General features: G+C 37.9%; 1 protein-coding gene across 2 annotated transcripts in view; it reads right to left on the reverse strand.

The window, feature by feature from the left end:
• Positions 1–12,464, reverse strand: part of LOC129764970 (kynurenine 3-monooxygenase) — a 44,024-nt gene extending 31,560 nt beyond the window's left edge. The window contains exons 1-6 of one of the 2 annotated variants that reach the window (XM_055764666.1): positions 12,254–12,464; positions 4,123–4,192; positions 3,805–4,044; positions 3,531–3,618; positions 2,808–3,462; positions 2,587–2,748 (exon numbers count right to left, since the gene is read on the reverse strand). In XM_055764666.1, coding sequence (XP_055620641.1) covers positions 2,587–2,748; positions 2,808–3,462; positions 3,531–3,618; positions 3,805–4,044; positions 4,123–4,192; positions 12,254–12,334 — 1,296 coding nt within the window. In that variant the 5' untranslated portion in view covers positions 12,335–12,464. The remainder of the gene's footprint in view (positions 1–2,586; positions 2,749–2,807; positions 3,463–3,530; positions 3,619–3,804; positions 4,045–4,122; positions 4,193–12,253) is intronic. The other variant, XM_055764667.1, reaches the window with a different exon arrangement.
• Between the last annotated feature and the right edge of the window lie 3,289 nt (positions 12,465–15,753).

Below are 15,753 nucleotides of genomic sequence, written 5' to 3' on the forward strand. Positions count from 1 at the left end.
AGAATAATCTTCAGAAGCTTTCCTGCTAATTACACTTGGTTGAAAAATTGCAAAATCAAATGAATTTGATCGCTGTGTTACATGGTTAGAAAACATTAAAATAAACTCTTTCACATGAATATATTTTTAAATTCCCAGAGGAACTGGAAGATTATTTTCCAGAAATAATTAGATCTTTCCGGAACTTTCTCGATGCTGAATGGCATCCAAACGGAAAGAATTCCGCGCGTGTATGTGTGTGTGTAGCGATGTCTTCCCGGGGAACCGTTTGTGGCATCACTCTCCTCCTGATGGATTCCCTTCTGGCCTAGGGTGCACAAACAGGCTCTTGGTGACACCGTTCATCCGCGCTTTCATGATAAACGAAGAGCTTCACCACAACAGTGACAACATGCTCCAATCGCTGTTCAATTAGAACTGAGTGGATTTCCGAGCGGCGCTCGCTTATATACCGATTGGTGATTTCAATAGCCTGTTTCGAGAACAATTTTAAGGCTATTGAAACAAGTTTTTGGATCAAAAAGTAACAAGTATATAACGCGTAGACATTTTATCTTTCGAATGAAGTGTTTATCATACCATTTCGTTCAGTTGTTCAGGAGCTATTAACGTTCAAAATCTCGGTCTCCAGCGTAACGCTTTCGGTTTCGAAACTTTGATTTTACACCCCGGTATAGAAATGAAAGACGTAGTCCTACGTCAAAAAAATATTTCAAAATGTGCAATTCCAAATGAAATCGAACTACAAATGCAGATTTTAAAAACATGTATTTTTGATTCGAACGAAAATTTTATTCCGTTTAGGTTGGAAGAAATATGAGTTTTCCACAGCAATTGTGGATTTTTTTGACTCAAATTTAACTTTTCAACAGGGCATATCGATTTTAGTAAGAGAAATCTTTGAAAGTTTGTATTTCAAAAACTATGAGTCCTACCGAAAAAGTGTCTTAAAAAGAGTTATAGAGTATTGATGCCCAAACGTGAAAAAAATATACAATGAGAAAAAAAATCCTTCTTTTCTATTTACAAAAAAAAACTTTAATACATTTTTTTTCATATAAAATAGAAAACATATAGAAAATTAAAAAAATGGGTACAGGATGGTAAATCTATTTTTGACGAACTTTGTGGAACATCGAATTTTTATGAATTTCTGAAACTTTTAATTTTTGTATGTCAATAATAATTTTTAGCCACAAATTATGAATTCTGATGTAATTTAAAGCATAAAAGATCTTTATCACCTTTTAAATGCAGCCATTCTCCTGATATTTAAAAAAATATTTCTAATTTATTGTCTTTCTTTATAGTAAATATGCTCTTTTAATATGTTTGTCATATTATACCGCCATGTTCACGATATTTTATTAATTTGCTTATAATTTTCTACAACTTTTCCAAATACATCATTGTGGTAAAACTATATGTTTAGGAGTTACGTTGAAAAATATTTGAAGACATGTGGGTTAATACAAAACGTAGCGATAATGTTTTTCAATTCTATTTTCAACTCCTAAACAAATAGTTTTACCATAATGATGTGCTTGGAAAAGTTGTTGAAAATTATAAGCAAGTTCATAAAACTTCATGAACATGGCGGTATAATGCGACACATATTAAAAGAGCATATTTACTATAAAAAAGACAATAAATTTGATTTTTTTTTAATATCTCGAGAATGGCTGCATTTAGGAGGAGATTGATAAAGAGCCTTTTTTGTTTTAAATCACATCAGGATTCATAATTTGTGGCTAAAAATGATTGTTAATTAATAAAAATTCGAAGTTTCGAAAAGTTCGTCAAAAATAGTTTTACCATCTTGTACTAATTTTTTAAAATTTCTACATGACTTCTATTTTATATGAAAAAAATCAAAACAATTAAAAAATACATATAAAAATTTGAAAAAAAATATATAAAATTGAAAAAGATAATAAATTAGAAATTGTTTTTTAAACATCTCGAGAATGGCAGCATTTAGAAGAAGATTGATATATAACTTTTTTATTTTAAATCACATCAGAATTCATAATTCGTGGCTGTTAACATACAAAAATTCGAAGTTTCGAAAATTCATAAAAATTCGATGTTCCACAAAGTTCGTCAAAATAGTTTTACCATCTTTTACCCATTTTCTATATGATTTCTATTTTATATGAGAAAATAAAAAATATATATGTATTTTAGATATTTCAAATTGAAGTTTTTTTGGTAAATAAAAAAAAGTACTAATTTTTTTTCTCAGTGTATATTTTTTTACATTTGGACATCAATACTCTATAACTGTTTCTCAGACACTATTTCGGTAGGACTCATAGTTTTTGAGATATAAATTATCAAAAATTTCTCTTACTAAAATCGATATGACCTTTTCTAAAGTTACAATGAGTCAAAACAAAGTCCCAATTGCTGAGGGCAACTCATATTTCCTCCAACCCAAACGGAATACAAACTTTCGTTCGAATTGAAAATACTCATGTTTTGTCATTTGTCGATTTCATTTGGAATTGCTGAAATTTACCAATCCAATCCCTGTGCGCACTATTTTGGTCATCAAAACACATGAGGCAAAAAAAGATAACTCACCTGATCCTGCCACTTTCGGTTGGCTATACATTTGCTGTATCGCATGTGAGAGAAAGAAACCGAATTATACAGCGGCAGCCATGTGTTCGGTAGCAGCCAGAACAGAATTTCATCCAATTTTTTCCGGAAAAGATAGGTACGCTTTGTTACGAGGTCACGCATCTACAAAATAAATACTGGTAGAAGTACATCCCAATCATATTGCAAATTTTCCATCCCACCTCAATGTAATTGTACATAGCCAAATCACAGATCGAATGCGCATCCTCCCACCGGGTTTCGCTGAACTCCTCCAATACACTCTCTATATCGCTTCCGTGCTTGTTGAACAGCTCCGACAGCACGGTGCAATCCTCGAAACCCGCATTCATTCCCTGCCCGTAGAAGGGAACCATCGCGTGAGCAGCATCCCCGATTATCAGAGCCTTTCCTGCTACGTTGTAGGGTTTGCACTTGATCATCACCAGCGATTGAGGTTTGGTCTTGAAGAAATCCTTGATCAATCGTTCCCGACCGATCAACGCAATCGCATCCGGGAAGTACTGCTTGAAGAAACGCATCAGCTCGTTGTCGCACTTGATGCTGTTGAAATTGCTGAAGGGCATAAACAAGGTCACGGTCCAAGTGCGATCTTGGTTCGGAAGTGCAATCATCATGAACTTTCCCCGAGGCCAAATGTGCAGATAATTTTCGGGCATAGCAAATCCACCATCACTGGTGGAAGGGATACAAAGTTCCAGGTAACCATGCTCGATGTAAGTTTGACTAAAGTCATATCCTGGCCGTTTGATGATTTCTTTTCGCACTGCGCTGAAGGCACCATCACATCCAACGATCAAGTCGGCAATAGCCTGTGAATTTTCTTTCGTTTCAGGGCTGTGCAACGAAAAATCATAATCTAATCCTATGTTTCCGAGCAGAATGAATTAACACCAATGACTTACTTAACGAAATTAAGGTTGCCTTCATCCAGGTCAGCCGATTGCAGCTTGCTGTGGAAGTGGAGACGAATGTTCGGGTACTTTTCCGCAGCTAAAAATGAATACAACTATATATGTAACGCTACACGTGAAACATAACAGACAAATATGGGCAACCGGCAACAGTACTAAGAAACCCTACAACCGCAACTGCTATCCGGTTCCAACAATGTATAGAACACCGCGAAGCAATGCTCTCACGCGTAAACGATAGATATCACATTTCACCCGCACTCACCATCGAGAAGAACCTCGTTCAAATGCTTTCGGCCGACCGAATAAATGCACTGGTTGTTGTTTGCATCATATGGGACAATCTTACGGTTTCCCTTGGTGTCGTGTAGCATGCGTCCCTTCATCGGAATACCATGGTTAAGTAGAGCCTGCTCGAGGCCCACTTCGGCAAGGGCTTTACGCCCCCGGGCAGACAGCGCCAAATTGATACTTCGGCCGATGACCAGCTCGGCGGTGCGGATGTCTGAATGGAACATTCACGTGTGGATAAGAAGAGCTCATTTGACAAACTAAGCGAAGCGTTTATTAATTTGAACCATACCTTCCCGGTATTCGTACAGGTCCACTTCATGTCCTTTCTTTCCGAGATGTAGTGCCAGCAGGGAACCAACCTAATTGAAGAATAAAAGTTTAAAAGATATTTAGTTTAGTAATCGATGGAAGTATTTGAATAACGATTGATTGCAAGCACGCTGTATTTTTATCAGTAGAATAATGAATGAATTGTTTATTTTGATTCACTAAGTTGTAAAATTTTTTATTTCAACCCGTTTTGGAATCATGTCATTTCATTTTTTTTCATGCTAATGAACAGAGACTTAATGATGATACTGTTGCAAAATTGCCTGCGGAAATTCGGTTTGTCTAGAGGAGTGCATTGGCAAAATAAGGACACAATTTCCGACATATGATAGTTAGTTTTGCGCTTTGCAGGGCCACTAAGCTTTTCACAAGAAAATTATTACATTACAATTCAATGCAACAGGTCGATGCAATCGAAAGTGACATCCGAAATAATAAAAAAGTAAACTGATGTGTGTTTGCTTGGAGAAAGCGTGTGTGATTTTGGAAGTGTTTTGGGCTTATTAGTAGATGGTAATTCGATTCCGATCGATCATGAATTTTCTACGAATTTGTGCCGGAAACAATGGCGTTTTGGTAATAGGTACAGAGAAACTACTCGAATATTCAATAAGTTATTTCATTTTACACCCCTTAGTGTAGTTCTGCGTCTCTCCTGTTATTTCTCCGACACTACCCACACGTCTTTTTTTTAAGAATTTTATAGAGTGAATGAAGCCGAGAATAAAATCGGTAGATGTATCTACCTTGTGCTCTGCAACGCAGGAATATTCAAATGTTGATTGCGGAGAAGATTATGATTTTTGGAAAATTCAACATACAATTTGTGACAACATACCAGATCAAAGTTCTGTTGTACAACTGTCATAGCTTTGATGGTCGTGGCTGTTCTGTTAACCACATCGTAAAAAACGTAGATTATCATCGTTATCATCGTTGGAAAAAAATCCTTTCAACTGGTGCGGTGCTACCAGGCAAACAAAAAATATATTCATGAATATATACCCTAGAAAGGGCCTGGCCGGGTAAGGGAGTAAAAAGTGCCCACAAACCAAATCACTTTCTGTATGGCAAATATTGTATAGGGTACTAAAAAAAACATTTTGGCAGTAGTACCATATATTTGAGTCCTTATATGGTACACCATAGGATCTATGGTGAAAAATGCACCTTTTTTTTCTTAATAGCTTTGAGACAAAAATAAGAAAAAAAAAATGCTGAAAGTACATCTTACCAAGATGTATCGTTAAATATCTTCAAACAATTTTTTTATCAAAAAACGAATAATAATAAAAAATTAAATACACGGTACAAAAAAAATATATATTTACTGGCATTTCGAAATTTTCAAAAAAAATATAACTTTGAGACCCACTTCTGCTCTAATTTTTATTTAAATGCGTTCGTATGTGTCTTTTTTCTACATGTGGCGTATTTTTTTTGACGTAGGACTACGTCTTTCATTTCTATACCGGGGTGTAAAACCAATGTATCGAGAACGAAAGCGTTACGCTGGAGACCGAGATTTTGAGCGTTAATAGCTCTTAAACAACTGAACGAAATGGTATGATAAACACTTCATTTGAAAGATAAAATGTCTACGCGTCATATACTTGTTACTTTTTCATCCAAAAACTTGTTTCAATAGTCTTAAAATTGCTTTCAAAACAGGCTATTGAAATCACCAATCGGTATATAAGCGAGCGCCGCTCGTAAATCCACTCAGTTATGATTGAACAGCGATTGGAGCATGTTGTCGCTGTTGTGGTGAAGCTAATTTCGTTCCGCTTGAAACATCGGAGCAGCCGCCACACACACACACACACACACATACACGCGCGGAATTCTCGTTGCTATCATCGTTGCTGAAAAATAATCTGCCAGTTCCCCTGGGAATTGCAAACTACATTCATGCGAAAGAGTTTATTTTAATGTTTTCTATCCATATAACACTGCAACCAAATACATTTGGTTTTGTTATTTTTCAATCAATCGCAATTAACAGGAAAGCTTCTGAATATTTTTTTTCCCCATCAGTGGAAATTTTCGTATCCAATATTGGATGCATAACATGAAAAACGGAAAATGTTTCACATCGCGAAAATCAAGTCATTTTCGAGCGATTATTTGCTTTCTACTCATATAATGCTGCGACCAAATACATTTCGTTTTGGATTTTTTCAATCAAGTGCGATCAACGTAAGACCACGTCTTTCGGCAATTTATTAGAGGTGCAATGAATCTTTAGGAATTCCCGCTCTACGCGCACTGGCAAACAATGTTTACTCAACAATTTCTCAAACGAGAAATGGGTGTTGTGAGAAAGGATTAGCGAACGCGAAAACGACAAACGGGAGAAAGATACGTTTGGAGGTTGAAGGAAATTGGCAGAAAACTTCTTCATTCTATCATTCAAATAATGTGATTCATACCACATCGTTTTGCCAGAAAGAGATTATTAATGTTCAAAGGAGGAATCGAGTCCTCCGAGGAAATTACCCAGCGTAAATTAGAGTCGACTATCGATTGCGGCATTCGTACACAAATAATTTCATAATGCAGTTTCACCAAAGTGATTTCTTCGGATATATTCACTACATCATGTCATGTATTTCATATTCTTCATTAAGAAATCCATATCCATGGCACCTATCGGTAACGAATTATTATCGAAACCACGATTTTCGCTAAATGCTCCTTTCAGTTCGGCCTGTAAAAAACTTTTCTGTACTCTAATCCATCAAATTTGGAGCCCTGAAAAGGGCCGTTGATTATATGCTAAGCTATTATAGCACGCTCTCCTCGGATACGATGGGCCAGCTGGATGTCCTTGGGCATGATGTGACGCGTTTTGCCTGGATAGCACACAAATTGGTATCTTCGAATAAGCCTCCTGCAGCGTCATAGCCGCGGAACTTTGGAAGCGCAAGTCGGTTTTGAAGTCCTGAGCAATTCCACGATCCAAAAGCTGCAAAGGTAGCTTGCGGATCAGCAATTCGGTCGACTTCTGATAGCGATGAATTTCACGCAAAGTTCCCGGTCGATAGCGATGTGGCTTCTCTACCTATCCTGCTACTGGTGCGCTTATCCGAGCTGACTTCGTGTGCCTTACCACCGAATGACTAACGAGCTGTCTGCGAAAGACTAACGAGCTCGAGTCCTCACGGTGCGAGAGTAGAGTAAGAAATGAACGAAAGCAAAGGAAGCGTCATTTTATAAACCATAAAAGTATAGAATCTAAATCACACGAAAGCAGCTCGGATAAGCGCACCAGCCGCAGGATAGGTGAAGAAGCCACATCGCTATCGACCGGGAATTTTGCGTGAAATTCATCGCTATCAGAAGTCGACCGAATTGCTGATCCGCAAGCTACCTTTGCAGCTTTTGGATCGTGGAATTGCTCAGGACTTCAAAACCGACTTGCGCTTCCAAAGTTCCGCGGTTATGACGCTGCAGGAGGCTTTTTCGAAGATACAAATTTGTGTGCTATCCATGCAAAACGCGTCACTTCATGCCCAAGGACATTCAACTGGCCCGTCGAATCCAAGGAGAGGGTGCTATATTAGCTTAGCATATAATCAACGGCCCTTTTCAGGGCTCCAAATTTGATGGATTAGAGTTCAGAAAAGTTTTTTGCAGGCCAAACTGAAACGAGAATTTTCGTTTGGATGCCATACAGCATCGAGAAAATTCCGGAAAGATCTAATCGTTGCTGAAAAATAATCTGCCAGTTCCCTGGGAATTGAAGAATACATCCATGCGAAAGAGTTTATTTTAATGTTTTCTAATTATATGGCGAACACAGCGACCAAATACATTTGATTTCGTAATTTTTCAATCATGTGTAATTAGCTGGAAAGCTTCTGAAGATTATTCTTTCCCATCAGTAGGATATTTTCGTATCCAATAATGGATGCATAACATGAAAAACGGAAAATGTTTCGTATCGCCAAAATTATATAATTTTCAATCGATTATTGCTCAGTCGCCGAAATTTTCATACTCAGAGAGTTCATTCTCCTCTAGTTTGCCTTCCAAATTGCCATCGTAAACCACACCTTCTCTCGATTCAATCACGCACGAAAAGCATACTGAAATGATATTCTGGTGGTGAAACCCATTCATTTTTCGTGAGGCGTCGTGCACAAATTACGTAATGCGATAAGGGGGGAGGGGTTAGATGTTGCGTTACTTTCTGTTTATTAGAGATAGGAAATTGCGTTACGAAAGGGGGGGAGGTTCAAAATTCGGATTTTTGCGTTACGTAATTTGTGCACGACGCCTGAGGACATCGACAAGACAACATCGTTACTGAACGAGCTGAACGGCGAGGGATCGAGGTATTCATTACCTGGCTTGACCTGACCTGAAATGCAATCAGTTTGTTTTAACTGTGAGGGAGCGCAGAAAAGCCGATCGATCAGAAGGAGAAGAGAAGGTGACCAAGAGAGTATCAGCATCGAAATACGGTTACTCGGGAAGACATAGAAGCAGCCGCCACACACACACACATACACGCGCGCAACTCTTTTCGTTTGCTGGTTATCAAGAGGAAACCTGCAAAGAAATGATCGTTGCTGAAAAATAATCTGCCAGTTCTCCTTGGAATTGAAAATTACATTCAAGCGAGTTTATTTTAATGTTTTCTATCCATATAATACTGCGACCACATACATTTGGTTTTGTGATTTGTCAATCAAGTGCAGTTAACAGGAAAGCTTCTGAAGATTATTCTTCAGAACAAGGTTTTTTGTATCCAATATTGGATGCATAAAACCTTGAGTCTTCAAAGTAACACTCTCGTTTTTGAAGTCACCCAAATATTTATTTATTCATTCATTCAGGATGGATTTAGATTCAACTTCAAACAAATGATCTCTAAATCAACGATAGTCCTACGTCACCCTTGCGGTTATACCATAGATATAACCCACTTCCTGTTTTTCCTGAATTTTTGAGAGCATTGCGAGACACAAAAATGTTCTTCATTATTGTTTTTATTTTCCTGAAATCAATTATTTTATTGTATTCGTGGTTTTCAGTTGTAAGATTAAAATAAAACAATAATACTAATTTGGATTTTTGAGTGTTCTTTTCATTAATCCGAATGATCTTTCCACAATGGCTTTATTTTTTCTCACAAGAGCTCTATCGTACTGCTGACTCCTATGAATTTAGTAAACCATCTAAATCCAATGTAAAGATAATCAGCCCTATTCTGTATTCCGACAGATTTTCATTTCATTAGAAACCGTTATTTCGTTCGAGTTATAATTTCGCATTCCCTATTTCGAACGTTTTGTCCATTTAATGTTCGAAGAGAAACAGATCGAACGGAATGCAAAAACAACTTAAACCAAATACAGAATGGAATTTTATCAAGTCGTTCGAAATATTTCGAATCGATCGAAATACAGAAAAGAGGTGAATCTCATATATTTTTGAATACGAGAAAAAAAATCTTTGTACAACGCAATGCACTAAATATACCGACAAAATTTAGACATATGAAAACCTAAATTTAAATAAATGTTAAAGCTGGGTCTCTAAATTCGAAATAAATAAAAAATGCCCAAAGTCCAAAAATTCAAGCAAAATCTTCAAAAATCACGATTTTGACCCCACTGTACATGTAATAGCCACTTAAATTTCGGTGACTTTTCGGCACATATGGAGCGGTATCTCGGTCATAACTTCACGAATGTTGTCTTTCAACTGTTCAAGAGTTGGCGGAGAGTTGGTATAGACACGGTCTTTCGCATAACCCCACAAAAAAAGTCTAGCGGGTTCAAATCGCATGATCTGGACGGCCAATCGGCATCACCAAAACGCGAAATTATGCGTCCCTCAAATTTCGTTCGCAATATGGCCATGTTCGGTCGTGTTGTGTGGCACGTGGCGCCATCCTGCTGAAACCACATGTCATCCGTATCCATATCTTCAATTTGTGACAAAAAAAATCGGTTAACATGCGGCCATAGCGCTCACCATTCACAGTTACCGTCTCGCCGTCCTCATTTTCAAAGAAATACGGCCCGATGACTCCACCAGACCATAATGCGCACCAAACAGTCACTTTTGGCGGATGCAATGGCCTCCTCTCAACAATCACGTGTAGATTTTCTGAGCCACATATACGGAAATTTTGGGTGTTCACATAGCCACCGAGATCGAAATGTGCCTCATCGCTGAAGAAAATTTAATGCGAAAATTCAGCATTTTGCTGCTGTTGTTCGTTCACCCAATCGACGTATGCCCAACGCATTCCATGGTCACCACGCTCTAATTTTTGTACCAGTTGGACTTTATATGGATGTAGGTGCAAGTCCAAATGCAAAATTCGCCACAATGATGTGTTTGACAAGCCCAATTGCTGAGCACGCCGTGGAATCGAAACATTCGGGTCATCCTCCACACTGGCAGCAACAGCAGCAATATTTTCGGCCGAACGCACATTACGATGATGCACAGGTTTCACAATATCCGCTACGGATCCAGTTTGTTCGAATTTACGCACTACATTAGCGATTGTGTGCTCTTTAGGCCGTCCATGACGACAAAAATCCGTCCGTAATGCTCGAAAAACATTTGCCGGTTTTTCATCATTTTTATAGTATAATTTAACAAAATTAACACGTTGTGCGATGCTAAAACGATCCATATTGTAAAATGGCAGACATTCAACTAACGATATGACGCTTTGGTTGACAGCTATGTCAAACGGTTGTCAGCGCAGGGCTGTATACTTTCGGAAGCCCGAAATGGAAAACCCTGTATATTCGGAAAATCATGTTTCCCTAAACTTTAATGCAGTTTCTTGCAATTCAATATACAGTTTTCGACATAATCGACCAAATGTTTAACATAAAAAAGTATTTTTCAAGGTACTTCACTCAACATAAAACGGGCCAAAAAGTAGAACATTTTTTTCGATGCGGGTAATATGGACATATAGTGGAGGAATATTGACAGGTTTGTAACGGGTTTGTACGAAGCGTAAAAGTTTACCATTCGAGAGAGGAATAATTTTCTTCAACCAAGGTTTGAACTCATCACGAATGTCCATTAAATGATGAAAAAATCGAATTAATCCATCTAGAAGTGACATTGTGCTTTTCAGCAGTATAAACAGACAGACCCTCAACAATTTTGCTTTTGGTTCCAGTCTGCTTCTAAACAGTCCACCTTCGGCAATTTGATTTCCGTTTATAGACGCAGGGCATTCCTTAGAAATCACAGTCCATCTCATTCCAACTGGCGACTGTCCGTTTCACCCCAACAACACAATTATTTCAATAAATCAAATTTTCCACTCACAAATTAATTTACTTTCCCGTACATACCTAATACCGCTTCTCTGTTAACTCATAAACTAAAAAATAAACCATCAGCGAATTGAATTTGGAAATTAAACCACTCAAAATGCTTAATTTCGAAGCCACTAAAATTACATACACGAATAATGTATTATTTTCGGTTTTTGTTTCCCTTTTCCACTTTAAATTAGTATTCATTGCCGTAAGAAGGCTTAAATATTATAGTAGAAGTAGGAGAAGAAGTTCTCATTAACAGAAATCTGAAATTCAAAATGTAACTATACAAATCAACCACCTGTCCATATTACTCCCACAGTCCGTATTATCCGCACTTCTCCAACCTAAATTTTCACAATTTTCACAACAAAAATCTCGCAAAAAATGTTTGAAATATCTCTTGGAATGACATAGAAAATAATCATGAATTTTTGAGAGAATGACAATATATGATGAAACGTGATACTGAAACTCATTCGCAACTTCAAACAAGAATGCGGAATGCGCTTTGAACAAAACTGCTGGAAGAAGACTAAAATTCAATCAGTATTTATACCAAAAATTGTTTTTGTATACTAAACAACTTTTCCCATCTTCCGACACAGCTTATTCACAAACTCGTGGAATGTACTCATATGATTCACGATTAGACCTTTGACTTCCGCTCCATGCTTATCACTACACAGATCGCTCTACCTATCAACCGTGCAATAATCCAATAGTTTCATACACAAAGTTCGGAGCCTTATCAAGTTCGCCCAATTTGGTTCCTCTTACCAATCCACCTCCAACGATAGCGATGTTCAGATTCCTAGCTGATAATCCGTTGGTGTTGGGTTGTTTGTACTTATTGGTCATCCTTGGTCCAGTTTGTTACCACAGACTATCCGAAAGTTACTGCACCTGCTGATTTTCACTACACACTTGTGGCCCAATAGAGAAGACACTGTTTCTCCGTTGACGACTATCACTAGACTAATCCTCCTCCTGGAGACAGCAATCCTAAAGCAATAGAAACGGAAAGCTAATGATAGTTTTTTTTCTAAACTTTTTCACCTCTAGGAGCGAATGCGGCAACACAGAACTGGAAAGGAAGTACATGTAAATCGATAGGTTAGAATAATTTTGGGCTGTGCGGGAAAATCAACCGAAGAAATTTTTACATGTTTTTAAAAATTAACACACGTTGTTGCAAAACGATATTTTCGTTTTGATTCGTCGCATCAGTCGCAGACAAGAGGTTATTCAGTTTATATAAAAAACTGTCTCCACGCTTTAGACAGAAAGCATAACACAAGAGAGGTTTTGACCATCCAGTAACTAAATATGGCGTAATTAGTTGTTTATTTCGGTTTCGGAATGAAGAAATGAATCAATTGATTGATATTGTTTTTTGACGTAGGACTACGTCTAACCGGAAGATATAGGGGGTGAAATGGAAATCTAGGCACTGAACAAGTAGGAAAAAATGCAAGATTTGGAACGCTTATAACTCGAGCATTTCTCAATAGATCGCAAAGGTTTTTGCATCAATTGATAGGAAATATATCTACGCATCTATCATAACGAATAACATTTCATTTTTCTTGAGATAAATAATTGAATAATTGTGAAATATCAAGCATTGTCCAAATACACTATGTGCCCATTTTTGATTGGTCCATTTTGTGCTCCTCAAATCGTACCGACCAAAACGGGCAACCAGAGCAGCAGCGAAATAGAATGAAGCACGATTGGAAAGGAAAAAGAAAAAAATGAGGGAAACATTGGTCGCAGTCTCACACATGCGTAATTCTCGAGCCAGCCAGTCAGCTTAAAAATCCCCGCTCCGCTGCCGTAACGATCATTCTCATTCAAACCGTACACCACATCGGTTCGCATCACAACACATCAACAAACCAACCCAAGCAGCCATGCCTGGACATGGTAAAGGAGGAAAAGTGAAGGGAAAGGCAAAATCCCGCTCGAACCGTGTCGATCTGGAGTTCCCCGCAAGGGTAGCTAGGCCGATCGCGTTAGTACCAGTGTACCAGTCCACCTAGCCGGCGTTATATAGCTTCGGCCGCCGAAGTGATCGAGTTAGCTGGCAAAGCTGCTCGCGACGATAAGAAAACCTGCATTTGGAACAGAACACATTCGGTTCGGTGGACATCAAGACAACAGGCAGTTGCAGCGAGTGGCGAGTGGCAAACGCAATCGCAAAACGGCATCAGGTAGCAGAAGAAAAAAGTTTGTTCTTTATACAAACTGCTTTGGTGGCAAATCCAGAACAAGGCGGCATCGAGGGCGTTCGAAATGTTTTTTTTCAAAACCACGAGTACCAAGTTTTCTAAATTGGAACCATTCCATAAAACAAGGCGCTTTTCAGGGCCATTAAACCTTCCAAAAAAGAGTTTAGGAAATAAAGTTCAATGCTTTCTAAAACATTATCCAAAATAATAATAAAACACAAATTGATGTTTTCATAATTTGTTTGCCAGGATCTGATGAGTATGTGAATTTGGCAGTTGTTCTGAGCTTATTGATAGTTGGGGACTTTCCCGATTATTCAATTTTGACGTGGGACTACGTCTAACCGGAATATATGGAGGGTAAAATGAAAACCTAAACACAGAACATGCAGGAAAAAATGAAAGATTTCGAATGCTTATAGCTCGAACATTTCGTACTGGATAGGAGAGATGTTTGCATCACTTGATAGGGAATATTTCTACGCATCTATCGCAACTAATAAAATGTTGTTTTTCATTAGATAAACAATTGAATAACTGTAAAATATTAGGCGTTATCTAAACGCCCTAACTGCATCGTTTTGATTGGCCCGATTTACGGTTTCCCTAACACAGCCATCAAAACCAAGCAGCCTTGGGGAAATCGGCATTGCAAATACATGAAAGTAGGGGGACTTTTGTTCTCATCGAATAATGTTCCCTAACACAGACTTTAAAACCAAGCAGCGAAATCGGCATTGCAAACACACGAAAGAACCTAGAGGCGAGTGAACTGAAAAGTTTAAACCCTCTTAAAGCCAAAAAGAAGAAAAAGAACACACGAAAGTAGGGGGAGCTTTTGTTCCCACCGAAATGTGTTCCCTAATAGAGATTTCTAAACCATGGTGCCTGGAGAAATCGGTATTTCAAATTCATGCATGCAAGGGAATTTTTGTTCCGACTGGAATGTGTTTCCCTAACACAGACTTCAAATCCATGAAGCGTGGGGAAATCGGCATTGCGAATTCATACAAATCGGGGGTATTTTTGTTCCGATTGAAATGTGTTTCCCTAACACAGACTTCAAAACCGAGGTTTCTGGGGAAATCGGCTCTGCAAATAAATGCAAACTGCGAGTACTTTTGTCCTCGCTTGCCTTTGTGCAGAGTGGAATATGTCTGTCCTAACATGATCTTCTTAACTTAGGAACCTGGGAAAATCGTGCAGCCACTAGAAGCGAATGAACTTCCCAGTTTCAAGCAAATTCGAGATTTGAGAAGTATGTACACTTTTGGGATATAAACTTCAGAGGGAAATGTAAAATAAAATAATCGTTTGATATTTTTTTTTGTCTTTATTGGAAAGATTTTCAGCCTTAGGCTGGTTCATCAAACGTTTGATAATTCTTCCGTACATATATTTTGTTCTAGTCAACATACCAAACGTAAAAGGTCCGTCATTAAATTTACTTGTAACGAAGAACAATCAATCACAATAAATGAATTGACTTTACACGGCATTTTTTCATTTTTTTCACTCAGAGCAAATATATTGAACTCAATTGAATTTGGAAACTGTTTCATTCAATCAAGAATTTAATCAATACAAACGAATGATTGCTAAGCTAAGGTAGTTCCACGTGAACCTTGCGGTTATATCATAGATATAACCCACTCATTTTTCACCAATTCTTAAATTGTTTCCAGATTAAAAGTACAGTAATTTACAATTAGTTCGACATTTAGCTAATTGGACTGACATGTAATGCGACTTATTTAGTTGGACATTTTTGTAAACATAGAGATCCAAATTATGACCCCACATTGAAAGTCGACACTGTACCACTGTCATCGCAAATGTTCAATTACAGGTTAAAATTACCTCCAATGCGACACTGAGTGGCGCTTCGGCACGTCGCATTGAATGTAATTTACTGTACAACATGTCACAAAGTTGGATGGGAAGAAATTTTCCAACTGTGAAAGCTGTGGAGAGTGGCAACAAATCGCTAAACAGGAAGGTTTAGCCGAACAAGATGGGGATATCGAATGATAACAAAACAATAAA

The sequence above is a fragment of the Toxorhynchites rutilus genome, chromosome 2 (assembly GCF_029784135.1).
Source record: "Toxorhynchites rutilus septentrionalis strain SRP chromosome 2, ASM2978413v1, whole genome shotgun sequence".
Taxonomy (NCBI): domain Eukaryota; kingdom Metazoa; phylum Arthropoda; class Insecta; order Diptera; family Culicidae; genus Toxorhynchites; species Toxorhynchites rutilus.